The sequence below is a fragment of the Cervus canadensis genome, chromosome 5, assembly GCF_019320065.1.
Source record: "Cervus canadensis isolate Bull #8, Minnesota chromosome 5, ASM1932006v1, whole genome shotgun sequence".
Lineage (NCBI taxonomy): Eukaryota > Metazoa > Chordata > Mammalia > Artiodactyla > Cervidae > Cervus > Cervus canadensis.
In genome coordinates, this window is record NC_057390.1 from 10,059,603 (window position 1) to 10,085,965 (window position 26,363).

The 26,363-nt window shown below is 45.3% G+C and overlaps 2 protein-coding genes across 3 annotated transcripts in view; one reads left to right on the forward strand and one right to left on the reverse strand.

Moving 5' to 3' along the window:
- Positions 1–21,651, forward strand: part of SLC4A5 (solute carrier family 4 member 5) — a 126,290-nt gene extending 104,639 nt beyond the window's left edge. Inside the window, exons 18-27 of one of the 2 annotated variants that reach the window (XM_043468135.1) lie at positions 1,935–2,048; positions 3,590–3,751; positions 4,558–4,736; positions 5,983–6,055; positions 13,658–13,726; positions 14,186–14,359; positions 16,492–16,644; positions 18,281–18,365; positions 19,461–19,528; positions 21,516–21,651. In XM_043468135.1, coding sequence (XP_043324070.1) covers positions 1,935–2,048; positions 3,590–3,751; positions 4,558–4,736; positions 5,983–6,055; positions 13,658–13,726; positions 14,186–14,359; positions 16,492–16,644; positions 18,281–18,365; positions 19,461–19,495 — 1,044 coding nt within the window. In that variant the 3' untranslated portion in view covers positions 19,496–19,528; positions 21,516–21,651. The remainder of the gene's footprint in view (positions 1–1,934; positions 2,049–3,589; positions 3,752–4,557; positions 4,737–5,982; positions 6,056–13,657; positions 13,727–14,185; positions 14,360–16,491; positions 16,645–18,280; positions 18,366–19,460; positions 19,529–21,515) is intronic. The other variant, XM_043468136.1, reaches the window with a different exon arrangement.
- Positions 21,652–23,330: 1,679 nt separating this feature from the next.
- The window catches only part of MTHFD2 (methylenetetrahydrofolate dehydrogenase (NADP+ dependent) 2, methenyltetrahydrofolate cyclohydrolase), a 31,584-nt gene continuing 28,551 nt past the window's right edge, over positions 23,331–26,363 (reverse strand). The window contains exon 8 of the mRNA XM_043468138.1: positions 23,331–25,371. Coding sequence (XP_043324073.1) covers positions 25,208–25,371 — 164 coding nt within the window. The 3' untranslated portion in view covers positions 23,331–25,207. The remainder of the gene's footprint in view (positions 25,372–26,363) is intronic.

The following is a 26,363-nucleotide window of genomic DNA, read 5'->3' on the forward strand; positions in this document are numbered from 1 at the left end:
CGGCTGTGCCGAGTCTTCACGGCTGCACAGGGGCTTTCTGTAGCTGTGGTGAGCAGGGGCTAATCTCTAGTTGTGGTGCACAGGCTTCTCACTGTGGTGGTTGCTCTAATCGCGGAGCACGGGTTTAGTTGCTCGGCAGCATGTAGGATCTTCCTGTGTCCCCTGCATTGACAGGCAGACTCCCAACCACTGGACCACCAGGGAAGTTCCTTAATGGTATATTTTGATTAATGGAGATTCTTAGCTTCACTGTAATCAAATATATCAAATTTTTCCTCAAAGACAATATTGGATAGGAGACATTCCATCTTCTCAAAGCTTCATTGTTTTTCCTTTCATGTTAAATCTATAATCTTCCAGGATTGCTTTTGATGTTAAGTGTGAGAGAGTGGTTTTTATTTTGATAGCCAATTGCTCCAGCACTTTTTTTTTTTTTTAAGAGGCCCACTGATCTGCAGTGTCCCCCTTGGAAGTGAAAGTCGCTCAGTCGTGTCTGACTCTTTGCGGCCCCATGGACTGTAGTCCATGGAAATCTCCAGGCCAGAATACTGGAGTGGGTAGCCTTTCCCTTCTCCAGGAGACCTCCCCAACCTAGGGATGGAACCCAGGTCTCCTGCATTGCAGGAGGATTCTTTACCAGCTGAACCACAAGGGAAGCAGTGTGTCCCTTGCCATATACCAAATGTTCATATGTGATGGGATCTGTTTCTAAGTTTTTTTTATTCTGTTTCACTGATTTATTTTATGTCAATATCAATCTTCATTTCTAAGACTGATTAATACATATGTATATCTTACAGACCAAACTTTCCCTCTTTGTCCTTTTTTTTCCAATAATGCCTTGGCCTTTTGCATTTCCACATAAATTTTAGAGTCTTAAAGTTCGCCAAAATAAAAACTTGTTGGAATTTTGATAGAATGATGTTAACTCTAAATGTCAACTTGAGGAGAAATTCTGAGTCTTCTTATCCATGAATATGGTATGCTGTGCTGTGCTTAGCCACTTAGTCCTGTCTGACTCTTTGCACCCCCATGGACTATAGTCTGCCAGGCTCCTCTGTCCATGGGATTCTCCAGGCAAGCATACTGGAGTGGGTTGCCATGCCCTTCTCCAAGGGATCTTCCCAACCCAGGGATCAAACCCAGGTCTCCTGCACTGGCAGGGGGGGTTCTTTGCCAGCTGAGTTACCAGGGAAGCCCCCATGAATGTGATATGACTTGTCATTTATTAAGGTGTTTTTTTTCTCTTCATAGTGTTTTATAAGTTTTGATCTTGAGGTCTTGCACATTTTTTATTAGATTTATTCTTAGGTTCTTCATTCTCTTTTACCTATTTACTCTTTCTAAAGAGTCTTTTATTTGGCCTTTACACAATACAACTTGAGTGAAAAACAGTGTACTTGCAATACAAATGGATTAAAACAAAGTCCTAGGACTTCCCTGGTGAACCAGTAGTTAAGACTTTGCCTTCCAAAGCAGGGGGTGCAAGTTCGATTCTTGGTTGGAGCTAAGATCCCACATGCCTGGTGGCCAAAAAACCAAAATGTAAAATAGAAGCAGTATTGTAACAAACTCAATGAAGACTTTTAAAAAAATCACTACCTTTTCTGCTGTCAAATTACTTACAAACCACCACATTGCCTCTTGAAATTCAGTGTTGCAGAGAAGAGTAAGAACATACCATTTCACAGCTGTCAGACTGGTAAAAACACAAAGGTTTTAGAAAACCAAGTGTTGGAGACAAAAAGCAATGGGTGGGAGTGACACCAGGTTCATCCAGCTTAGAGAACAACTGGTACCCTCTGAGACAGACGGAGATGGGTGTTCTGACTCCGGAGCTCAAGCTGTCAGCAGCTCTCCTCTTTGCTGCTGGAGGATGATACCTGCCTGGAGCGGGCAGGAGCTTCTCTGATTTGCTCATCTCTCTTTTGCAGGTTCGCGCCCTAATAGCTGACTTTTCCATCATCTTCTCCATCCTGCTCTTCTGTGGAATTGATGCCTGTTTCGGCTTGGCAACCCCCAAGCTGCTGGTGCCCAGCGAAATTAAGGTTTGCTCTGGAACCCTGCTCTGGGCATTTTTTCTGCCTGCCCCCCAGCTGCAGATCTGTTCCCTTCTATGCTGATCAAGTTTTTAATGTACTCAGCCAAGAGACCACATCGGTTCCCTGTATATGCTTCACCCTTTCACTACACAGCCTGCTGGGGGCAGTCCTTGGAGGCGGTGGCTTGCAGATATGTCCATAATAAATTTCTGCTGTGTAGCCACAGGATAAAGCGAAGGTGCTGGAATCCACCCTTCAGTCAAGCTGAAGCCCCTTGATTTCCATTTATGGGTCTACAATTCCCTCACTCATGGTAGTCTATAACATGAGCCACTTGGGATCTGTTGAAAATGATCCTTTAAAACAGTGATCCTCGAGAGATCCCTAGTAGCTGAGTGGTTAGGATGCCGGGCTATCACTACCATGGCCCAGGATCAGTTCCTGGTCAGGGAAATGAGATCTTGCAAGTCGCAAGGTGAACAAAACAAACACAAACCAATGGTCCTCCGCGTGTGATCTGAAAATCTGGGGGGTGTGGTTCAGCACTCTGCATTTTAACAAGTCCTCCAGGAACTTCCAGGGCCTGCTTAAGTCTCATAAATTTCCCATTAGTAGTGGTGGTTTAGTTGCTAAGTCATGTCAAACTCTTGTGACCCCATGGACTGTAGCCCACCAGGCTCCTCTGTCCATGGGATTTTCCAGGCAAGAATACTGGAGTGGGTTGCCATTTCCTTCTCCAAGGGATCTTCACAACCCAGGGATCGAACCTGGGTCTCCTATGCTCTAGGCGAATTCTTTACTGACTGAGCCATTAGTCCGGAGTTGGTGCTATTTGCTTGTAGCTCTGCTTGAGCCCTGCTGCCTCACAAGGAGCGCCATCCACCTAAACTGAGCTGGGAGGTAGAGGTTCCAGAACTGGCCTTCCCTACTTTTGAGGGCTTGATCTTTGCAACATTATTTCAGCTTTAACATCTCATAAAAACTCATGCTGGCCTTGAAATTTAAAGTATTTCTTTCTCTTAAATAAGCAGAAGATAAACTTCAGCCCAGCTCCTGCACAAATAATGCCTCATTCTCAATATGCAAGTCCGAATTAATGTTTGGTGTTTTACAGACAACCCTATCACACTCCCCTGACAGATGATTCAGAGGAGAGGCAGAAAGTGTCAGGCAATGGCCCTCTCATTTTCATTTTTCTTGCTTTTAGGCCTCATTCCCACTTCTTGTTAGCATATTTTGCAATTAGTGACCACAAACTCTCTCCCAATGTCCTCTGACTCTCCACCACCCTCTTTCCCAAACAAGCCCAGGGCGACTGCATCAAATCATCTCCTTTGTTCTGTAGACAACCACATCCTTCCCAAGACCCCTGTGCCTCCTGGATCTCTTTAAAGATGCAGGTACCTAATGGCTTTAAGGAGAAAGAATGCACTTGAAAAGTACTCCAGGTGTGGGAAGAGCAGAGGTCTGGGAGAGTGGGCCACTGGGACAACAAGTGCTCCAGGACAAGGGAGAGAGGAAAGGGCCCTCTCCTTTGCTCTGTTCAGCCCACACGGCCTGACCGAGGCTGGTTCGTGGCCCCCTTTGGGAAGAACCCGTGGTGGGTGTACCTAGCGAGCATCCTGCCTGCCCTGCTGGTGACGATCCTGATCTTCATGGACCAGCAGATCACCGCCGTCATAGTCAACCGGAAGGAGAACAAGCTGAGGGTAAGCCTGGTGCTAGGAGGTAGGGGCACAGCCTCTTCCCACAGAGTCAGAAGGGATGAAGGAGGAGGTGTTGCTTCCTGCAAAATGTTGGGCCATTTGTGAAGCAAGTATGAGGAACTCCAGAAGACTGGAGTTCCGGGGTGGGCAGGGGGCATGTGACCTCCAGATGTGGATAAAGCCAGAAGGGCCAGAGGGAGGCTCCAAGGGCCAGGGCCAAACCCAGGGTGGGCCCCTGGGCATGGGCTCCTCGCTTCTCCCAAAGTGACTCTCCTCTGTTTCCCGACATTGAACTTGGAAGTCTGAACAGATGCTAACAAGAGGATTTTGATCCAGACCATAGACAGAGGAGCATTCTTCACCTTCCTGGCCCCTCCAACTCCTCTCCCTGCTTCTGGGTCTGAGGAGACTCCAGCTATCCTCTCCCCCATCCCAATCTGGACCACTCTAGGCCTGGGCTAGACATGCTCCATTTGGGGCATCTCATTAGGGAACTGTAGAGATGTTGCACTGCTGGGCAGAAGACCCTGCTTCCCAAGGACCCACACCCAGGGCCTCCCTGAGCCTGAACACCTCTCTCCTCCCTGACCTGCATCAGTTCCCTGGTTCACCAAACTCTGGGGTTGGTAAGGCCTGATCACCCTAGGGTGGCAGTCCTTGCACAGTACTCTCCAGAAGGCTGAGGAGAGCCCTCAAAACATCTTCCACAAAACGGCTGCTTGGGAGAGTTCTGTCTCTCCCACCCCACCCCAACAGGTGGTTGGGAACAGGCTCCCTAGACAGCTTCCTCCCTCCCACTGCCTCTGCAGAAGGCGGCTGGCTACCATCTGGACCTCTTCTGGGTGGGCATCCTCATGGCTCTCTGCTCCTTCATGGGGCTCCCCTGGTACGTGGCTGCCACGGTCATCTCCATCGCCCACATCGACAGCCTCAAGATGGAGACAGAGACCAGCGCCCCTGGGGAGCAGCCCCAGTTCCTGGGGGTCAGGTAGGTGAAGGTCGGACCACCTGAGCAGGAGTTTGGGTCAGTCTGGGGTGGGGAGTGGGTTTTTCTTACCATCGAGGTGTCTGGGTGAATAGGGCCCCTTCTCTAACAATCCCAGATCTACAGAGATAGGCGTGATAGCTCTGAAGGGAGGGAAGAGGAAGACAAAAGTTCAGGTGTAGTGGCATTTTTTTCTTAACGGATTCCCAGCAGCCCCTTCACACACTCTCACTTCTCGCCTATATAGGCCACTCAAGGGTTCCCACAGAGCACCTTCTGACCTGATTTTTGTCCCCTCTTTAAGACTCCCTGCCATGCCATCCCTCAAACCCCCCAATCAGGGTTCATGTCCTGCTCAATCTCATTCCTCCATAAAGCCTTTCCAGGACCACTTCTACCCTTGGGCTGTGGCCCATGGCCTGTCACTTCCGTTCCTTCCCTCGCCCCTCTGCTCATGCCCAAGTCAGGTCCCTGAGCTGTTTCAGGCAGGGAAGTGCATCTTCCACCCCTTAGGAGCCTTGGGGTGAGCCCGCATCAGACACTGAAGTTCTCATACATGACTGCCCTAAGAACTTCTGCCCATGGCTTGAGAATACCTGGACCACCCAGCAGGCCCCAAGTGAGGTTTCTGGGGTCAGGGCAGTGTCCTCTCCTGGATCGCCAAGCCCCAGATGGCTGGGCCTGAGCAGTCTGCCCAAAAGCCCCAAGCTCCCTCCAGGCTTGTGCCTGGGTCTGAGCACTCCAGAAAACACACCTGCCCTCCAGCCCCCATACCTGTTCTGCCAGCAGCCTGGCCCCCTTCCCCTACATCCTCATCAGTCATGGCCCACAGACATGAGGTCTTATTACAGTTGAAAGGCAGGGATAATGAGCACTTCATCTCCCACTTCATCCTCACAACTACCCCTGAGGTGGGCGCCGTGAGGTGCATTCTCCCGATGCTGAAGACGTTTAGGGCCTTGCCTGATGCCACATGGCTAGTAAGTGGCAGAGCCAGGATTCAACCCAAGGTGGTGTGGCTCATGCACCCCCTGAACAACCTCCTGAAGGCCCCTACAAATGCCCGCACCTCAGTCAGATTCACTCTCTACGCATGTGCTGGGCAGCTTGTCCTCAGGTCAGGGGTTTACTCTCTGGAGTGGGAGAGCAAGGCAGAGCCCAGGGCCTTGGACACAGCCTTCAAGTGCCCGCAGAAGGCTGGACTGTCACAGAGCGTCTGCCCACCCTGACCATGTGCTCTTCTCTCCAGGGAGCAGAGAGTGACTGGCATCATCGTCTTCATCCTGACAGGGACCTCTGTCTTCCTGGCTCCCATCCTGCAGGTGAGGCTCTGCACCCTCTGCCAGGGCCCTGTCCATCTGAGCAGTTACTGGCCTGACGCTTCAGAGCGGGGAACAGGCTCTCCACATGGCCCCTCATAGGCCAAAGATATCCCATCATCACTACTGTTTTCTGTGATATTGCATCCTTTACTATCTCTGTTCCCAGGACTTCCCTGGTGGCTCAGACGGTAAAGCGTCTGCCTATAATGTGGGAGACCTGGGTTCGATCCCTGGGTCAGGAAGATCCCCTGGAGAAGGGAATGACAACCCACTCCAGTACTCTTGCCTGGAAAATCCCATGGACAGAGGAGCCCGGTAGGCTATGGTCCATGGGGTCGCAAAGAGTCGGACACGACTGAGCGACTTCGCTTTTACTATCATCACCAGGCCATCCTCATTGCTCTTTCTTACCCCTCCCAGGGTCCAGCCTCACCTTTCTGGAGGACACTTCCCTCAGAAAGTTCTGCCAAGTTCTATCCGTGCTTAAATCAGTAGCTTCTCAAGTTGGTTTTTCCCATTTTGCGGCTTTTGGCCTCCTTGTTCACATGTTTTCTGAAGTTTAAAACTTACGGGGGAGGCTTCTGTCACTGCTCTTGGGGCCTGTTTTCTGCTCCTCTGTCTAGCATGTCTTGGACACATAAGTGACTTCTTCCTCATACTATAGCTTCAAATAGTCCCTTTAGATCAGCTGGAAGAGGTGATAGCGATGGGGAGTATATTTGGAACATTTATGTCCCAGAATGGCTCATTCAGGGGTGAGCTTGTGGAAAAAAAAAAAGACTAAAGAACCGTGATGTTAATTGATTTATGATGGAAAAAGTTTCTGGCTTGAGAACTGGTGCTGAACACAACCGAACAGTGTTAAGGCTGAGTAATTTTTTTAAGGGATGTTTCCATTTTGCAGGAAACAGATTACATACAACGGGGGGAGAGAGGGAAGTTTTGTTAATTTAAAAGAGTATTTTAAATGGTCAGGGAGTATTTGCTTTTACAGAGAGGCTTCCAAAGAACCATTGTGCCTGTCGATCCCAACACTGTCTAACAGCTGAGTGTGTGTGTCAAAAAAGCTCCAACAGGCACTTTAGGAGCCAAAAGTTCCTACAAACACGGCAGATGCAGTGTCTGCCTCCCTGTGAGAGGCCTGCTGCCCTGCTGTTGAGTGTTCAGCTATTGACTCATTTCTCACAAGCTCTTGTTTGTATCTGAATGGAACATAAAGCAATTAGAAAATCCCACTCATTTCCCTCCTTTTGTTCCATTTGCATTTTAATCCGCTATCTTACGGACACGTTATATTGCGAGTATAAATCCTCTAGGGTTTTGTCCTCATGTTTGCTGTGGGCTGTGCTCAGTCACTCGGTTGTGTCTGACTCTGTGACCCCATGGACTGCAGCCACCAGGCTCCTCTGCCCGTGGGGATTCTCCAGGCAAGAATACTGGAGTGGGTTGCCATGCCCTCCTCCAGGGGATCTTCCCCACCCAGGGATCAAACAATTCCAGGTCTCCCGCATGCAGGTGGATTCCTTACGGTCTGAGCCACCAGGGAAGTCTGAATTTTAGTAAATTTTTGTTTTTGCACTAATATTGTCTATCTTCTTAACATAAATATCAACAGCATGCCCAGGGAACATACTTAAAGTAACTGGGATGAAAATAGTTCTGTGCATAAGATACGCTATTGCCAAAGCCTTTGATGGTCATACTTTAAAAGATGTGTAGCCAAAAAAAAAAAAAAAAAAGATGTGTAGCCTCATTGCTCGTTCTTTGGTAAAATATAGTTTTCTATTGTAAGCAGTAATGGAAACTCCTCTCTGCTGCAATTTTCCACCCAAAAAGCTTGTGGACTGTATTTCTTTATTAATTTATGCATCTTATAAAAACAAATGAGGGGACTTCCCTGGTAGTCCAATGGCTAAGACTCTGGGCTCCCAATGCAGGGGGTCCAGATTCAATCCTTGGTCAGGGAACTAGATCCCACACATGCCGCAACTAAGACCCAACACAAATAAATAAATATTTTTTAAAATGAGGAACATTCCATTGTGTATATATATATATACACACCACAATTTCTGTATCCATTCATCTGTCAGTGGACATCCAGGCTGCATCCACGTCCTATCTCTTGCCAAAAGTGCTGCAACAAACATTGGGGTACACGCTTCTCTCGGTTACGGTTTCCTCAGGGTATATGCCCAGTGGTGGGATTGCTGGGTCATATGGTAGTTCTTTTCCTAGTTTTTTAAGGACCCTCCATACTGCTCTCCATAGTGGCTCTCTCAGTATATTCCCACCAGCAGTGCAAGAGGATTCTCTCTTCTCCACATCCTCTCCAGCATTTATTGTTTGTGGTACATATATACAATGTATATTACTCAGCTTTAAAAAAAGAATGCATTTGTCAGTCCTAATAAGGTGGATGAACCTAGAGCCTATTGTACAGAGTGAAGTCAGAAAGAGAAACACAATCATTGTATATTAACGCGTGTGTATGGAATCTAGAAAGATGGCACTGATGAACCTGTCTGCAGGGCAGCAGTGGAGATGCGGACACAGAGAACAGACCTGTGGACAGTGTGGGAGGGAGAGGGTGGGACGAATTGAGAGGGTAGCAGGAAAACGTGTGCATTACCATGTGTGGAACAGACAGCCAGTCGGAATTTGCTGTGTGACACAGGAAGCTCAACCCAGTGCTCGTGCCAGCCTAGAGGAGCGGGGTGGGGTGGGGGGTGGGAGGCGGGGGGGAGGTTCACGCGGGAAGGGACGTATGTGTGCCTGTAGCTGATTCACGTTGATAAACGGCAGAAGCCAGCACAGTATTGTAAAGCAAACATCTTGCAATAAAAAAAAATTTTAATAAATAAAATTTCAGCCCTGGGGGCGGGAAAAATGAGAAAATTCCCCGGCAGTCCAATGGTTAGGACTCGCACTTTCGTTGCTGTGGCCTGGGTTCGATCCCTGGTTGGAGAGCTAAGATCTCACAAGCCATGCAGTGCAGCAGAAAGAAGAGAAAAACAGGCTCTATAAACAGGGTAAGATGCCATCTATGGGAAAATGTCCATTATTGCTTTAGCTGTCATGAAAATGGTTTTGCGGGGTTTATTATAGCTCCAAATGCTCTGATACTGTCGTTGCATTCTATCACAAAAGGATTTGAAAAATCTCACTGCCATTCTTTTACAATGAGTGCAAATATATATATATAATCATTTTATTTAACCATTTTATTTAATCTTTTGACACATTTATATCAGGAAAGACATCTAAAGTCTTATTGACCATAAGATTTAAGATTTCTGATTTAATTATATCAAGGTATATATCAAGGATTTCAAAATTGTTAGATGATTAAAGCATCATCACTAGTTTGTTGTTGTTTAGTCACTAAGTTGTGTCCAACTCTTGTGATCCCAAGGACTGTAGCCTCCCAGGCTCCTCTATCCATGGGATTTCCTAGGCAAGAATATTGGAGTGTGTTGCCATTTCCTTCTCCAGGACATCTTCCTGACTCAGGGATCGAACCCACGTCTCTTGCAATGCAGGCAGACTCTTTACCACTGAGTCGCCAGGGAAGCCACTAGTAGACACCAGTATTAAACATGAGATTGATTTTAGGGAGATATTTGGTATAGTCAGTTCAAGAAAAATACAATTTTAAACCAGATTTGAGTTACTAGATATAATCCCAGAATTTATTTCCAATCAAGAAATTTTTCCATGAAGCTTACGTTTTTGCAACTCTAAGTTTTCCTAGTTCTATCAACATAGGCAAGTACTATACTCATTGAGAACTTACACTAGAGAACTATCTACCCAAGACCATGCTTTAGTTGAAATTTTTAATTTTAATTTTGGCTACATAAGCTAAAAGGGAAGATGCTGCAAATTTAGAGGGTACAAGTTAGATCCTAGTTATTAGTGTTTTTATTGTCATTATTGTTTCTATATCATTTATTAACTTCACCTATTTCTGTACCAATTCCTCCAGTAGAGTTCTGTTCCAGGACTTCTCAAACTTTCATGTGTATTAAAAATCATCTGGAAATTTTGCTAAATGAAGATACTGACTCAATGGCTATGTGGGGGGCCCCAAATTCTGCATTTTTAACAAACTCACCAATGGTACCAAATCATGCTGGTCCAAAGATCACACTTTGAGCAGCAAGGAACAAATCCACCTCCTACCCATCTCTCTGAATCAATGAACGGTTAGACTGACATTAGATACAGTGATGTTTATTAGAGGATCAGTGATAATCTTCAGTCTTTCCATTACCAATTTGCAAATATTTGGTTATCTTGCCAAACAAGGGCACTGGGGGATAACGTGGCTGTGTATCTGATGGGCAGCACAAATGTCTTACATACTCAGTTCTGCAGGTTCTCAGTTCATTCCAAGCCCCAAAGGGTTTTTCTTGTTTTACTTTTTGTTTGCAACTCACCACAGCTTGTCAGGATTGTGAATTTCTGCATGCTGCCTCAGAGGAACTCCTGATCATATCAGAAGCTTCCCCTTTGGTCCCCATATTGTCCTCATGGTCTCAACCTCAAATTATATAGGAAGGCCTTATGTTTGTAGGACTGTGATCCTTGTTCTTTGCTTTAGCAAGTGGTATAAAGCTGACATTAGAGGCACCTTTTTGCCACTATACTCTGTCATTAATATTTGAGAAGAGCTCCTCCCTGGAGATCCAAGAAAGATTTGCACCAACTAATCTAGAATTCTAGATCACAGCCCCATCACTGGTCAGAGTGTAATGTCACAGGCCTTTCGGATTTTCTGAGAAAGCTCTTTCAGCCTGTAAATGACAAGATGTTGTTCAATTGCTAAGTGGTGTTTGACTCTTTGCAATCCCATGGACTGCAGAACACCAGGCTTCCCTGCGCTTCACTATCTCCTAGAGTTTGCTCAATTTCATGTCCATTGAGTCAGTGATGCTATCTTACCATCTCATTCTCTGCCACCCTCTTCTCTTTTTGCCTTCAGTCTTTCCCAGCATCAGGAAAGCATCTTTTCTAATGAGTCAATTCTTTGCATCAGGTAGCAAAGTACTGGAGCTTCAGCTTCAGCATCAGTCCTTCCAATGAATATTCAGGATTGATTTCCCTTAGGATTGACTGGTTGGATCTGCTTACAGTCCAACAGACTCTCAGGAGTCTTCTCCAGCACCACAATTCAAAAGCATCAGTTCTTTGGTGCTCAGCCTTATTTATGGTCCAACTCTCACATCTGTACATGACTACTGGAAGAAACCATGTTTGACTATACGGACCTTTCTTAGCAAAGTGACGGAGAAGGCAATGGCACCCCACTCCAGTACTCTTGCCTGGAAAATCCCATCGATGGAGGAGCCTGGTAGGCTGCTATCCATGGGGTCGCTAAGAGTCAGACACAACTGAGCGACTTTGCTTTCACTTTTCACTTTCATGCATTGGAGAAGGAAATGGCAACCCACTCCAGTGTTCTTGCCTGGAGAATCCCAGGGATGGGGGAGCCTGGTGGGCTACCGTCCATGGGGTCGCACAGAGTCAGACACGACTGAAGTGACTTAGCAGCGGCAGCAGCAGCAGCAAAGTGATGTCTTTGCTTTTTAACACGCAAATGACAAGACTGGAGACAATTCCCTAGGCTTGATAATGGGGTGATGATAATCAGTTACTGGTAACTGCAAACTAAGACAGTCCAGTTCTTCTGTTTGATGTGGTTTCCACACTCATTAGAGCGAAACAGAAGTTTTAAGCCATATTAAATTTGTGTCAGACTTCCCTGGTGGTCCAGTGGTTACAAATCTCCCTGCCAATACAGGGGACATGGGTTTGATCTCCGGTCCCAGGAAGATTCCACAAGCAGCAGGGCCACCAAGCCCATGTGCCACAACTACTGACCGTGTGCTTTACAATAAGAGAAGCCACTGCAGTGAGAAGCCTGCAGACTGCAACCAGAGAGCAGCCCCCACTGTCCTCAACCACACGCAGCAGCTAAGACCCAGAGCAGCCAAAAATAAATAAATTTTAAAAGATTTGTGTTGTTACAGATTACAGCTTAATCTTTTATCTAAGATTTCATCTCTGTCTTAATTCCTCCCCGACTTTGAGGCTGATTAGGCCAGATTTTTTTCAGACTATTTTCCATTATCAGTTATTACAAAATATTGAATATTGTTCCCTGTGTTGTACTGTAGATCCTTGTTGTTTATCTGTTGTATATACAGTAGTGGGTATCTGTTAATCCCATACTCTTAATTTATTCCTCCCTTTCCCCTCTGGTAACTGTAAGTTTCTTTTCTTTGTCTGTGAGCCTATTTCTGTTTTATACAAAGATCCCTTTGTATTATTTTTTAGATTCCACGTATAAATGATGTCATACAATATTTCTCTGTCTGACTTAGTATAATATTCTCTAGGTTCATCCATGTTGTGCAAATGGCAATATTTCATTTTTTATGGCTGTGTAATAGGATAGTGTTCTATTGTATGTATGTATGATGTATACATATCTGTAGATATATAGAAATATACATACCACATTTATTAAACCAATTGTCTGTTGATGAGTTGAAATTTTTACCTTATTTAATAATAAGGCAAAAACCTCATAAATCATATACAAATGGAATGATGTCATGGACCCATGTTTCCTTTAAGTTCAAATGTCGTAGAGTAACGTTGATAGCATGTGGGTCCAAATCATGCTTTGTGTTTAAAAAATGAGCACACCCTAACTTATTTTAAATGAGAGGTTGTTGATTTGTTTGGATTGGCCAGCATTCTTAAATGGACTTCTGAAAGTTGGATACAGTACTTTCTGTTCTTGCAAGTGTTCAGCACAGTAGCCCTGGGAGGGAGCGGAGTGGCCTTGTGCAGGAAAGGGAGGGAGAAAAGAAAGAAAGACACAGCTGAGACAGTGGAGACGAACCTCAGAAGTCTTCTGAAGAGTCACAGTGACCGCTGTAGACCAGCAGGAGTGATGTGATCCCATGTCTGAAAAAGTGAACGACCCGAGAGCATGATGGGAAGGACAGCTCCCCACGAAACCATCAGCAGCTGGCGGTTGCCCAGTGCGGTGACTTCACACACTCTGTTCTGCTTCTTTACCTGATTGTATATGTTGCATGAGTCTTGTTCCTCAGCAGGTAGTCCCCACTAGTAGGCAAGCTCATCAAGGGTTGCCAGCCCCCTGCAAGCCAAGAAGTGCAGTTTAGGGGGGCCCTTAGCTGGGGCTGGAGGTGGGAAGGGCTGGCAGGAACGAACAGTCTGTAGAGATTTGCCATGTTCCAGAAGGTTAATCTTCAGCCGGACTACACACTTCCGTGGGGCATAAAGATGGGGGGAGGGGGAGGCTGGGCGAGCAGCTGTTCCCTGGGCTAGAGAAGGGCAGCAGGGCCCCAGGGACCATCTCCTCCCCCACGCACACTCTGGCTCCAGATGTGCTCAGAGACGCTTCTTTCCTCCCAAACTCCAGCTCCTTGAACGCTTGGGGAAAGCCGAGGCTGACCAGGCTGCCTCCGGGACTTGGCAGACACTGCCATCCTGAGCAGAAGGGCCAGCAGCCTGCTGTGGGTGCGGCCTAGTCCAGAGCTCTGCCTCCCACTCTCGTTTCAGTACATCCCTTTGCCGGTGCTCTATGGAGTCTTCCTCTACATGGGTGTGGCCTCCCTGAACGGCATCCAGGTAAAGACCCTTAGGCCCTCAGTTTACAGATGAAGATTCTGAGGTTCAGAACTCAAAACCCAGACACGCCGACTCCTATGAGCATTTCACTACCCCTCTCTCTTCTCTAAGGCAAGCTGCACAGAAGAAAACATTTTGTTATTTACCATGACATACCAGATGTCTTGGATAGCTTGTGTTGCTTTTAGGTCACATTTTCCTTGAAAGTGGACAGTGTTTCCTGGGGCCAGCACCAGGGCTGTACCCCTCCCCAAGAGCTCAGCAAACCACACCCCCCCGGATAAACTTTCACTATACCTCCTCCTAGACCTCCGTCCCCACTCCTTTGCATCCTCAAGACCTGACCAGGGGCTCCCCTCAATGAGACCCTGCTACGGCACCCATTCTACCAGACCCAAGCCCCCAGCAGGGTGAGCAGGGTCCCCATGGCTTGGCTGAGACTCACACTGTCCTCACCAGTTCTGGGATCGCTGCAAACTCTTCCTGATGCCGGCCAAGCACCAGCCAGACCATGCCTTCCTGCGGCACGTGCCCCTGCGCCGGATCCACCTCTTCACCCTGGTGCAGATACTCTGCTTGGCTGTGCTCTGGATCCTCAAGTCCACAATGGCCGCCATCATCTTCCCAGTCATGGTAAGATGGGCACAGGCTTCTCCCTTCTTGCTCTGCAGGTTCAGCCAGGGAAGGTGTCCATGGGGAGACCCACCCTAGTCTCCTCCACAATGGCCTGACTCTCTTGGGGTCACAAAGGCAGGCACAGATCAAGATTCAGGTTGTGACTCCAGGCCAGATGGAGCTGGGGGGTTGGTGGTGGAATGGAGAGGCTTAGGGGGGCAGAAGTTGTGTGTGGTGGGTGGACACTGCAGTGACAATCCACACGCCTGCCTCCACCCAGCTCAGGGCAGGGCGGCTCAGTGAGAATGCAAAAGTCACCAAACTCCCCTTCTCTGTGGCGTGACGGAGCTGGGCAAATTCAACAAGGAGACTGAGTGCCCCGCTGCCAAAATTCAAACCAAGTGCAGAAGTGGATCTATGCTAAGTATAAGTCTACCTTTCAATATAACTGAATTTGAAAAAATGAATGGGGGAATGGGATAGGGAGAGCTAGAAATCAGATATTTAGAACTTCCAAGTTTAATGTCATTAACATGTCATTGTTTGGAGAGGCTGGGGAAAGTACGTGAGCATTCTTTGGCTATTCTTGAAATTGTGGGTAAGTTTTAAATTATTCCAAAATTAAAAGTGAAAAGAAGAAAAGCCCACAACATGTTGCATCTGTCCCCATGGGGAGCACTGGGCTCTGCCCCTGCTGGGGCCTGGGAAATGGAGGGGGTTACTGTGGGCTAATGCTTTGGGGAAGCCCTAGGTGGGCCCCAAAGCCTGCAGGGCTGGATTAGGGGCCAAATTGAGGACACAGAGTAGATGGGAAATATCCTGGGAGGGCTCTGAGTCAGTGCTTCTTGACCCTGGCTGCTCATAAGAGTCACTTGGGAGTTTTATAAAAGTACATGTGGGCCTCACCCATTGATCGATTAAGACAGAATCTTAGAAAAACCCAGGCATTGGTGTTTGTAATAAGTTTACAGGTAAGCATAAATCTGCATCCAAGGTTGAAAACCACCACTCCAGGGAATGTGAAATGGATCCTCTCCAACATTGGGGAGTTCAGGGGTGATGAAGGGCAGGAACTGAGTGCTGTTTCATTTAGTTGTGACTGGCCCTAAAGAACTACTAGTAACCCCATTTTACAGACTGGAACCCTGAGGCTGTGAGTGACTCAGGTCATGCAACCAGGAAGGGCTAGAGCCAACATTCATATCTTCCCCCAAATTGATGTTTTTTAATTTACATGCAATAAAATTCACTCTGCCATTCTTTGAGTTTTGATAAATCACAGAGTAGTGATTCCACCACCACAGTCATGACACAGAACAGCCCTGTCACCTCTAAAATTCTGTGTTGTCCCTGCAAAGACAGCCCTTCTTCCCACCTTTGCCCCTAGCAACATGATCTGTTTTCAGAGCCAGGAATTTTGAAAACCAGGTCTGTCCAACTCCCCAGCTCTGCTTGCTCCCAAGACACAGGACCCAGTGTTAAATCTGGCTGGATGGTTGTCTCCCTGATCTCGTTTAGTGGCCAGTTCTTAGGGGTGAAAGGACAATATTCAAAAGTAGCTACTTGGACCCACTGCATTTATTAAAAGGTCAGTGTTTAATCTTCTCCAAAGAACGCATGTTTTGCCTTTAATTTGTTTATCCTGAAAAAAAAAAGCAAAACTTTCTGGACTTTCCTTTAAATATGGCAGCATCCAGCTTCTGTTAGCAGAGAGATTGGCAGATAGAAATGGAGACATAGGCACAGTTGATCTCAAAATCTAATTCCTGAATCTGCAGCATCAACATCTCTGCCAGGAGATGCATCATCTTGTTAGAGATGCAAATCTGTGTGTTAACTGTCCGCCAAGTGATGCGATGCAAGTTCAAGTTTGAAAACCACTAATTTATAGAATAACTAGTTCTCCAGCCATGGTCCCCACCTGGCTTCCCACCTCAGCTGTCACAGGCTCTGTCCCTCAACTGAGGAAAGGCCAGATGAGAGGAACCAAGGTGGGTGGGAGGGGAACCATTGTTTAGGGAAAGTTTTGAGAAGGTTCCAAAGATACCAGCAAGAGTCCCTGAACATAGCTGACTGAGGGAGAAAAAAAAAAAAAAAATGCCGGAGTTTGGGCCCTTGAACCCATGGTTTCCTCTGAACTCTCACCACAGATCCTGGGTCTCATCATTGTTCGAAGGCTTCTGGACCTCGTCTTTTCCCAGCATGACCTGGCCTGGATTGACAACATCCTCCCAGAGAAGGAGAAAAAGGAGGCGGATAAGAAGAAGAGAAGGAAAGGGGCCCATGAGGACAGTGACGAGGAGGTGGGGAGGATGGGAGGCCTCGGCTGATGGGAGGGATCGAGGCCCTCCCTCCACCTCTGCCACGGCCAGGGAGGGGTGGCTTCTCAGGTAGCCAGGGGGACTGCCCGGGCCCAGCCTTGGTCTGGTGTGCTGAGATCACGTCTGTTTATGTGAATACCGTTAGCGTAGGCCAGAATGTATGAGCCCCCTCACCCAGGGAAAAGGTTGGCCAGGCCTACTGTCTCCAATCCCTGTGGGCCCCGGGGCTCATTGTAACAGCAGTACAGGCCCCAGAGGGGACAGGGCAGAAGCCTCAGCTCCATCATCAAGGTTATGACGACTGACCTCCGAAGGACAGGGCAGGCCTGGGCGGAGGGTTCTGATGGGGACTCATTAGTAGACTGGATTCCTGGGCAAGTGGGAAGACTGGGGCCAAGTCTTGCTTGGGGCTGTCCCTAGGGTCCTGGGGAGGGAGGTGGGGGAAGAGGCACAGGTCCTCACTGATAGAATGACCTATTCCCCAGATGACTGGGACCTCTCAGTTGCCCCATCAGCCCCTCTCTTCTCCCACGTTCCTCCCCATCTGAGACAAGAAGCCAGTCCTGAATTTATAGTAAATCTCAAAATATTTGGGGATAAGATTGTCTACTTCAAGTGTTCATTACAAATGATGAAACTGTCTCCAAAAGGGAAGTGACTCACCCAAGATGGGCATGTCTAGGAGGGAATTAAGAAAACCATTCCCCACTTTGATCATTTCCAATGTACTAAGCTGCCCATGCCATTCCTAATACCATGTCTGGCTCCCATTCTCCCAGTCTGACCCAAACCCATATCCCTGCCTCCACCATGAACTAGTCTAGCAATCTTGCCTTTTGCAGATCAAAGTTGCTCATAGGCAAAGCCCTTGCTGACTGACTGGTGATGATTAAACCATCTTCTGAGGATAGTGATAGGCCCAAACTCCCCTGGTCCTTAATTACTGTCCTCTTCCAGGAAGGTAAGAGGCCCATAATCCCTGTCCACATGTTTTTCATTGATTTCCCCCCCCCCCCCAAAGGGCTGCACTGCACGGTTTACAGGGTCTCAGCTCCCCAAGCAGGGAACTGAACCCGGGTCACAGCAGTGAAAGCCCAGAATCCTAACCATTAGGCCACCAGGGAACTCCCCTGTGTGAATGAGTTAGATGATTTGAAAGTTAGGTTCTGCAAACAAAGAAACCAAGAGTCTAAGTGCCTTTTAAAGACAACTATTCTTTCATTGATTCATTCAATAAATATTTGAGTGCCTACCACATGCCAGGAACTATTTCAGGGATGGGAAAAAGCATCTCTGGATTATATATTCAAAGGAAAAATGGGATCCAATTTACATAAATTCATTTTACACACATCTTCACAGTTGGTGTGAGGTTCACTCCCAGATGACTGATATCATGACAGGTGAAATAGTTCTAATGAGTAACATTCCTGCAAGAATAGTGTCCTTTCCAGTGTCCTCAGTGGGCCCCAGGGTATTTGCAGTACCCGCCATCTGTATGGATGTGAAGAGGATGGTGATGTGCACACTGTGGATGCACGTATTTTCCATCCTGGCAAGAAAGCCAACACTGTTGTATTGGTGGTGTTTATCAGCTCTTCCCACTGTTTCTCTCCAGCCCCAGTTCCCTCCTCCCTCAGTTATAAAGATTCCCATGGAAAGTGTCCAATCAGATCCCCAAAACGGTATCCACTGCATTAACAGTAAGTAAAACACATAGTGTCTCTCCCTTCCTACTTACTACTAATCCTCCACTTCTTCCTCAAGGAATTTTCATTTTTAACTCAGATTTATTGGTCTTAGGACTCCTGTGCTAGGCAGAATTCAAAGAGAAGTGGGCTATAAGAGTTGGGACTAAAAAAAAAAAAAGAATTGGGACTCCAGCCATATGGAAGCCCCGCATCAGACTATGGATTTCAGTGATCAATCTTCACTTTAGTGTGGGCAAAGCCCCTCTTTCCTTCCTTACCCCAGAGCCCCTAGTGCCCCCAGCTGTCCATGGCACCAGCCTGCCCCCTCTTGCATTGGTTCAGACTGCACTAATCCAAACACGACCTGTTGAGCCTCGCATGTTTGCCCGTGATTGTTGACATGATGGAGAGCTCAAATCCCAGCTGAGCTGTTCCCTTTGGGAGAGGAAACAGCACGACACTAGCAGTATAAATTAGTCATGGTCCCAGGGCTCGGTCCCTGAGATTCTGAATGAGTCACGAGCACCTTCCACATGTTGAAAGGGAACCAGCCCAGGAAGGATCAGATGTGGCTTATGAAGAGCCTGGGGGATTTTATTGCTGTCTTTACCCACTCCCAGCCTCAGCTTCCTATTGGTGGACAGTCCTGTCATCAAGACAACATAGTCTATCCTGGGCGTAGTCTGAAAGATCCCAACATGAGTCCTGACCCTGGTGCTCCTAAAGGCTTGCCACTTTCCCCAAAGACCCACTTTAGGGATCCTGCCAGCCCCCACAAGGGCCTTCCAACAAAGAGGCTTCCCATTATACTCTCCCACAGAAGTACTTCTTCCTTTTGAATTTCCCATTCTCCTTCTTTCCTCTGTGTATACTTCCATCACCCTTCCTTATTTTCCCCTGGCCCTTGTCATGCCTCCCACCTGCCTCTAGGTGAAGGAATAACTGAAGCAGAAGACACCCATCTCTGAGGCCCCTGTGTAGCACTGGCCATGGGGTTGGAGAATAGAAAGGAGAAGAAATGGGTGAGGGAAGCCCTGGAGAAAGAGAGTATTCTCCAGAATAGTTCTCAAACCTGCTCCACATCTGACACTTTAATTTTCCTGCCAGGACAAGGATCTTCCAGTTGGAGTTACTCACTCTGATTCTTCCTTCAGTGACTCAGAACTTGACCGAAGGTAACAGCCATGAGACAGACTCTTTGGGTGTTAGATAAGAGAATAATAGTGTTAATAGCAAAAAAAAAAAAAAAGAGAGAGAGAGAATAAGCAATGGCTTGAACGACTATGATTTCTCAAGCCAGTGTCTCAGTAAAAGGCCTTTGCTGCTCCACCACAGGACACAAAGGCACAGACCTGCTTAAATATCAGATAACAAATCTGTCCTCTTACTGACATCACGTGATGACAACACACAAGGGTATTCAACTTTAATAAAGGAAGTTATTGTAAAATATTAAGTAGAATGAAAATTCAAAGTAAATATTGAAAAAAGACAATAGAAACTAGGCATGATTTAAGTATATATTATTGAAAGCCAGGATAAATGAACTTTAAGGATCAAACACCAAGCACTTTAATACTCTGTGGGATAAAATAACAGCACGGTTAATTAGCAAAGGTGAGAAAAGGTATCAAGGAAAACTAAATATCAATGATCAAGAGGAGATAAAAATAGTCAAGAAAGAATTCAAGGCCCAGTTTCCAGCAACTCCCATGCCAACAGTGTGACTCCTTGCTGTTTTTAATGAGAAGTCACCCTCAAAAAAGGTGGGGCTACTTGATGACCGAAAACAAGGAAGGGGACCAAAAACGGAAAAGAGGAATTCAGAGTCAGTAGAGTCTGCCTCAGTCATCACTATGGAAGACGGCGAGGGCAGTCCTGCTCCTACAGTGTACCCTAAACTGGACAGGAGTCCAGCGCTAGATCTAACGGGAAAAGCACGGGCTGTCCCAAGATGAGCAGCAGCTGACTCCAGATATAGATGGCACTCACCCAGAAGACTGTAGGACACATGTACAGAGGGTGTAGATCACCCAAGGGATCTTCTGAGCTATAAGTCAAAGCTGTTATCACATTGCCCGGACGAGATCTATCACCAGTACAAGCGTTAGGCCCGAGGCCGGCGTAACCCAGGAGTGTCAAGTCCAAACCACACACCTGCCTGCCATGCCATCCCACTTCCTGAGTCAGGGCTCCTGTGACCTTCATGCACTGATCTTTATAAATAAATGTGTTAGGAGAAAAGCACTCTGTCTATCTTGATTTATTTTCATTTTAAAGTAGCGTATACAAAATTGAATCTCCAACTGCTCCAATTTCAGTTAATGGAGAGAGAATTTGGATCAGGATAGAACATCTCCAAAACCCTGTTAAAGGACACGAAGCGTAGGACAAGGTCAAAAATGCAGAAAATTTCATAAATGGTAATGGCACCTCAACGACACTGGTATTTTACTGAATCTATGAAAGTAGATGGAAGCAAAGATGACTAAATAGCAGGATTCCACTTCAGTGAAGAAAAGAAACTCAGCAACATGATCTAGTTTAGCAGATTAGCATCCATGATCTACCAGGCATTGCTTAATCCCTGGGAATAGAGAAAGACAGACATATGAACAAAGATATACACTACCCGGGGCCAAGAACAGCAGAGCACGCGTAAGAAAAAGGACAGGAATCTAAGGGAGGGATCAGCCTTACCCAGAGAATCTGGGAACAATAAATAGGAGTCTACCGGATATACACAGAAAAGGAAAAGAGAGAGAAAAGGCACTACATAGAGGTACTGAGAAGAGGCCTGAAATACTAGAGACACGGGGCAAAGAACGGGGCAAACTGCAAGCAGGAGTCCGAGCAGAGAGGGTTCTTGTCTCGCCAGGCTAAGGGGCATGGATTCTCTCCTTTGAACAATGGGGGACCAGTCAGGTTCACGATCCAGAAGTTCACTTTGGCAACAATGAGGAAAATAGGTTGAAGTAGGGCTAGAGCAGTAACTGTGACAGCTGAAGGCCAAGCAGATAGGATTCTGCTAGTTCCTATGATGTGTTAAGAGATCAACAGCAAAGACAGAACTGTTTGCCCTAGAACCCTGTCCTGGGAGATAGCATTTAAAAACATCATATCCTAGAAAAATCATTCTTCCCTCCTCTCTTTTTCATTCAGCATCACCCTGCACTTCAAAATCTCCTGTCCTGCCTCACCTGCCTTCAACTACTCCCAGAGCCCCGTCTTCATGGTGCCACAGGTGAAGATAGAGATGGAGCCCGAGTGTGACTTCACAGACATGGACAGATACGGGAGAGAAGCTGATGGCGAGACCACCCTCTAGGAGGAAGAGCTTCCCCGAGACAGGGCACAGAGTGAGGGCCCGGTTTAGTCCTCACCGTAAGAGTCTGGGCCAAAACCCTTCACTTTTCGAAGCCTGTTCCTGTATTTACCAAGCAGAGAGAGTCATTCTGCTTGTTCGATGAAAACTGGAGCGCTGTTGTGCAAAACCCTTTTCTTCCCTTTGTAGTTATGAAAATAACTAAAGCTTACTGGTACACCTTATTTTAAAATGCAATCCAGCATAGAAATGATAACATTTCTTTTGAAATGAAAAAAAAAAAATGCTTGCCTCTCAAAACTGTAGATAAGATAAAGGGGCACTAGTCAGTTTTTATTTAAAACAAATATCAGTTACGATTTTTTTAATGCTTAGATTTTAAATTATCTAGATGGTCTTAAAAGAACTGTTAAAATACTTGTACTTCAATAGACCAAGGTTGGAAATTTTGTTTTGCATACTAAGAAATGCTAAAAAGGTCCTCTTATCTCTCCATCCCATTCAGTTTTCTATGAAGAGTTTGAACCATCTGCATTCTGGGCCTTGTTCCAGCACAGAAGTATGACTGGGGCTTTCCCAGGGTGACAGCTAGTTCTGAAAGTCTGGCTGTGAAAGAAGCAACACATTCGAGTGGATGTTTTAAAAACAATTAAGTGAAATCTCAAGTCACATGGCAAATCAACCAAACGATCCTTTAAATTAGAATCACTGGTTTTTCAAGCACAGAATCACATTTCTTGATGCATTTGGGTAGCTCTTTCCTGCAAGTTTTCAATGGCCTGATTCCCAAAGTCCAACTAGCATTCACATGAACACTACGTGTTAGGCAAGGCTAATGTGAAATTTTGGAAGATTATAACTCTGTAATACTAGTCAGACTAGTACTTTAAAGGAATAATTGGAAACAAACTGGGTAGATTAAAACCCATTAATCACAAACCATGCTTAAGGTCAGTCTTTTTATCTTCAATTCACATTTAGCAAACACCAACCATGTTTATTTACCACCTCTGTGTGCCTGATAGCCCCAGTGCATCTGACATTTACCTTCTCCAAAACAACTATGGATTTGAATCTTGAGTGAATTACTTTAGTTACAGTTACCAGACTTACTCAAGATGACAAATGCAGGTGCTTTTTCTTTATTCCTTTCTATTTTTTAAAGGTACAAATGACACTAGATTCATTAACCAACTTGAGTATGAGGATAGCTAATTGCCTCTGATCCCCAGAGCCAGTATAGTGCCTGGTCCATAGAAAGCTCTCAGTGTTTATGAAATTAAATATCAGAAGTCCCTTCTAAGGATACTGCCATGAGGTAAAGCTCTAAACCTCCACCACTTCTACTGACAGCAGTGGAATTGCTTAGCTGCTCACTAATCCAGAACCATTGCCTGAGTTTAAGTATAAATTCTTTGTCTTCATCTACACCAATTCTGGGAGCGCTAACAATCTGCTCTGAACATTGCAGTTTTAAAACCTGGCTGATTTCCAATAGCACTTTGTCCAAACTGTGTTGTAGAAATGGTATGGATTCAGGAGTAAATGTGCTTGATTAATCAAACAAGCTGGAAAGCTAAAATGTTGATTTTTTTTGTTGTAAATTGATCACTGTAATTTTTACCTTGTATGTTATTTGCATTTTGTACACATACACAGGAACATTTTAATTTTAATAGCTTTTAACAGGTTGACATATTGTTACTTCTTCATACAGGTTATACTTTTTTCCACTTGTAACTACAGCTCAATAAAACTTAATTCCATCTGCTCATCTTGCTCCACGTTTAATAATTTAGGAGAGTCAGTAGGTATGACGTACAGACAGGAACTATACCTCACTTACAAAAACACCTTTAGAACTATCACCCCTCTTCATCTCCAGAAAACTATCAAAAGCATCAGGCAGCAAAGGAACAAGCAGGGGAGAAGGGCGGCTCTGCACTGTTCTCCTTCCTCTCTCTGCCTCAAGCTGCCTGGAGCAGGAGCTGCTCCTGCCTTTATGAAAGCCAAATACCCAGCCCTCGAGCAGAACACACGGGACCTACCCAAGCCGCAAATAGGACACAGCAAATACCTTCCGATCTGTGCAATCAAACTAATGTTTTAAACACACACACACAGGAAAAAAATTTATATATATAATGTGGAGGAGGGAGATATTTGGCAAAACACATCAAGAAGTCCTGTGTAAATTGAACATGTGGTTTAAAATACTCAGAACAAGACTAACCACTGAAATGAATCTTACAGATGAAACTTCTGGCTTGGGATGTACGATTAAAAGAACTAGGCTAGTTTCTCCACAGCTCTTTAAAACAATTTGTTAAAGGCATAGGATTGGATGTTACCAAATATAGGAATATTTAAACTGATTACATCCAATGAGGAAAATTCAGTCACAAGAAGATAGTAGCAGAAAGATGAAGTATTTCAGAAACTCATTCCATATCAGTCAGAAGTGTTTTATTTAAAAAATCAAAATGATGCAAAAAAGTCCCTTAATAAAGTCTGATTAAATTCAGTATTAACTCTCGCTCTCAAAAATCAATCAAGGAAAGCCAACAGGTGCAGCAGAGAAAAGCCGGCAGCTGTTGACAGTTCTTTGGTGGCAAAGTAAGTTGCATACTTATATATAGCTGCCCTAATGATTATCAAGCCCAAGTTATGTTTTCCAAAAATAGGTTTCAAGACACACTAAAGAAACCATACAGATGCCTCCAACAGTATAAAAATTTGACAATGAAGTTTGAGGATATAGGAAAAGTCAAATATGACAACACACATGAATAATTTATCAAATAAGCCTTTCAATCCTAGAAAAGTAAAATGGGGAGACCCCAAGCGGTAATGAACATAAAACAAGGGCTAATAGCAAATGGGAAAACCCCAAACATTTTCCCAATGACTGAGTCACAAAATGGTAGCTTAGGAGACTATTAACATGCAGTTTTCCTTCTGTTTATCATCAGTACATATATAAATTAGGGTACATTTTTTTCTACTCAATTACCATCATTTCTTTCTTTTTTAACTTTTCCCTAATTTTCTCTAGCAACATTTTTCCTTTGGTTTGACCAGCTGAACTCAAAAGGTTTGGAACCTAAAGTGAGTATCAACTCATTATTGGAATGGCACTTGGGAAATGTAATCATAGAAAAGACAAGTTTGGGCAGCATTGGTGGTATAATGGTGAGCATAGCTGCCTTTCTAAAGAAGACAAATTTTAACTGAAGTGGCCTGACAAAGTTAAGCAGCCATTCGCAGTGTGACAGGGTCCTCCCTGTTAATCTCTAGGTTAATGCTCCTCTTGGTTGGATCGCATGACCCAGCACGATAGCGGCATGCTCCCTGGTAGGTTACTGCAGAGCTATGTGTGCAAACACCCACTCATTTAAGCTTACAATAAATACAAAGCATTGTTTAAAGCCACGTAAGTAGAGTAAAGAAAAAATATTGCATTTCTATTGACCTGGCTTTCCTCTTGAACTGGCTTGGAGTGCTGTTCATGACACAGAAGACACAATAGTTAATTACTTGCTACTCCAAGTTCTTTAGACTTCAGTACTTCCCGTTCTTCGAGCCTCAGCACTTTTTTTGCAGCAATAATGGTATTCTTCATCAGCATTGCCACTGTCATGGGACCAACACCCCCAGGTACTGGAGTGATATAACCTGCTTTCTTCTTGACTCCTACACAGAAATAAGACAGGCAAACTCTTTAATTATGGCAAAGGAACTCTAGGTACTTTAACATATCATGGAAGAAGCATTCAAAGAAAAAGCAATAATATACATAAGCATCTCAATAAGCCTCAAACTCATTAAAAAAAAAAAAAAGCACATCTACATTACCCAAGAACAAAGGCTTTTGAACATACTAACAAAGTAACACACATTTAGGGACTTCCCAGGCGATCCAGTGGTTGGGACTCTGAGCTTCCACTGTAGGGGGCACAGGTTTGATCCCTGGTCAGGCAACTAAGGGTTTCCCTGGTGGCTCAGTGGTAAAGAATCTGCCTGCAATGCAGGCAACATAGGAGACTTGAGTTCAATCTCTGGGTCAGAAGATCCCCTGGAGGATGAAACAGCAACCCACTCTGGTTTTCCTGCCACGAAAATCCCAGGGAGAGAGGAGCCTGTGGGCTATAGTTTATGGGGTTGCAAAGAGTCAGACATGATTGAGCAACTGAGCACTCGCAGAGAACTAAGATCCCACATGCTGTGCAGTGTGGCCAAAAAAACCAATAATAAAATAACATGCATATAATAAGCAGAGTTGTTCAGTGAATATACTTAAATAACCAGCCATCCTTTTCCTCCAGTTTAAATAAATTTAAAAAGAAACATCTCAGTAGGTAACTGTATGGAGGTGTAACTATAATAATAATAAGGATTATTTCAATTAAAACCTGCCTACAATATTTTCTTAATTTTATTCTATTTATTTAACTATACTGTTTGCCCAAAGCACCAAGCAAAGGAATTTTCTGGAAAGTAAAAAGATTCTTTTTAATCCAATCTAAAGGGAAAAATTACTTAGATACCTAGGCTTGGGTCTGACTGCTTGAGAAAAAAAAATAGAAAGCTAGAAATAGAAGTATCAGCAAAAAATTCAGATAAATTCAGAACCGAAAGGAGAAATATATCAGTGAATTCCAAAATTTTAGTAATATGGCTTTTTT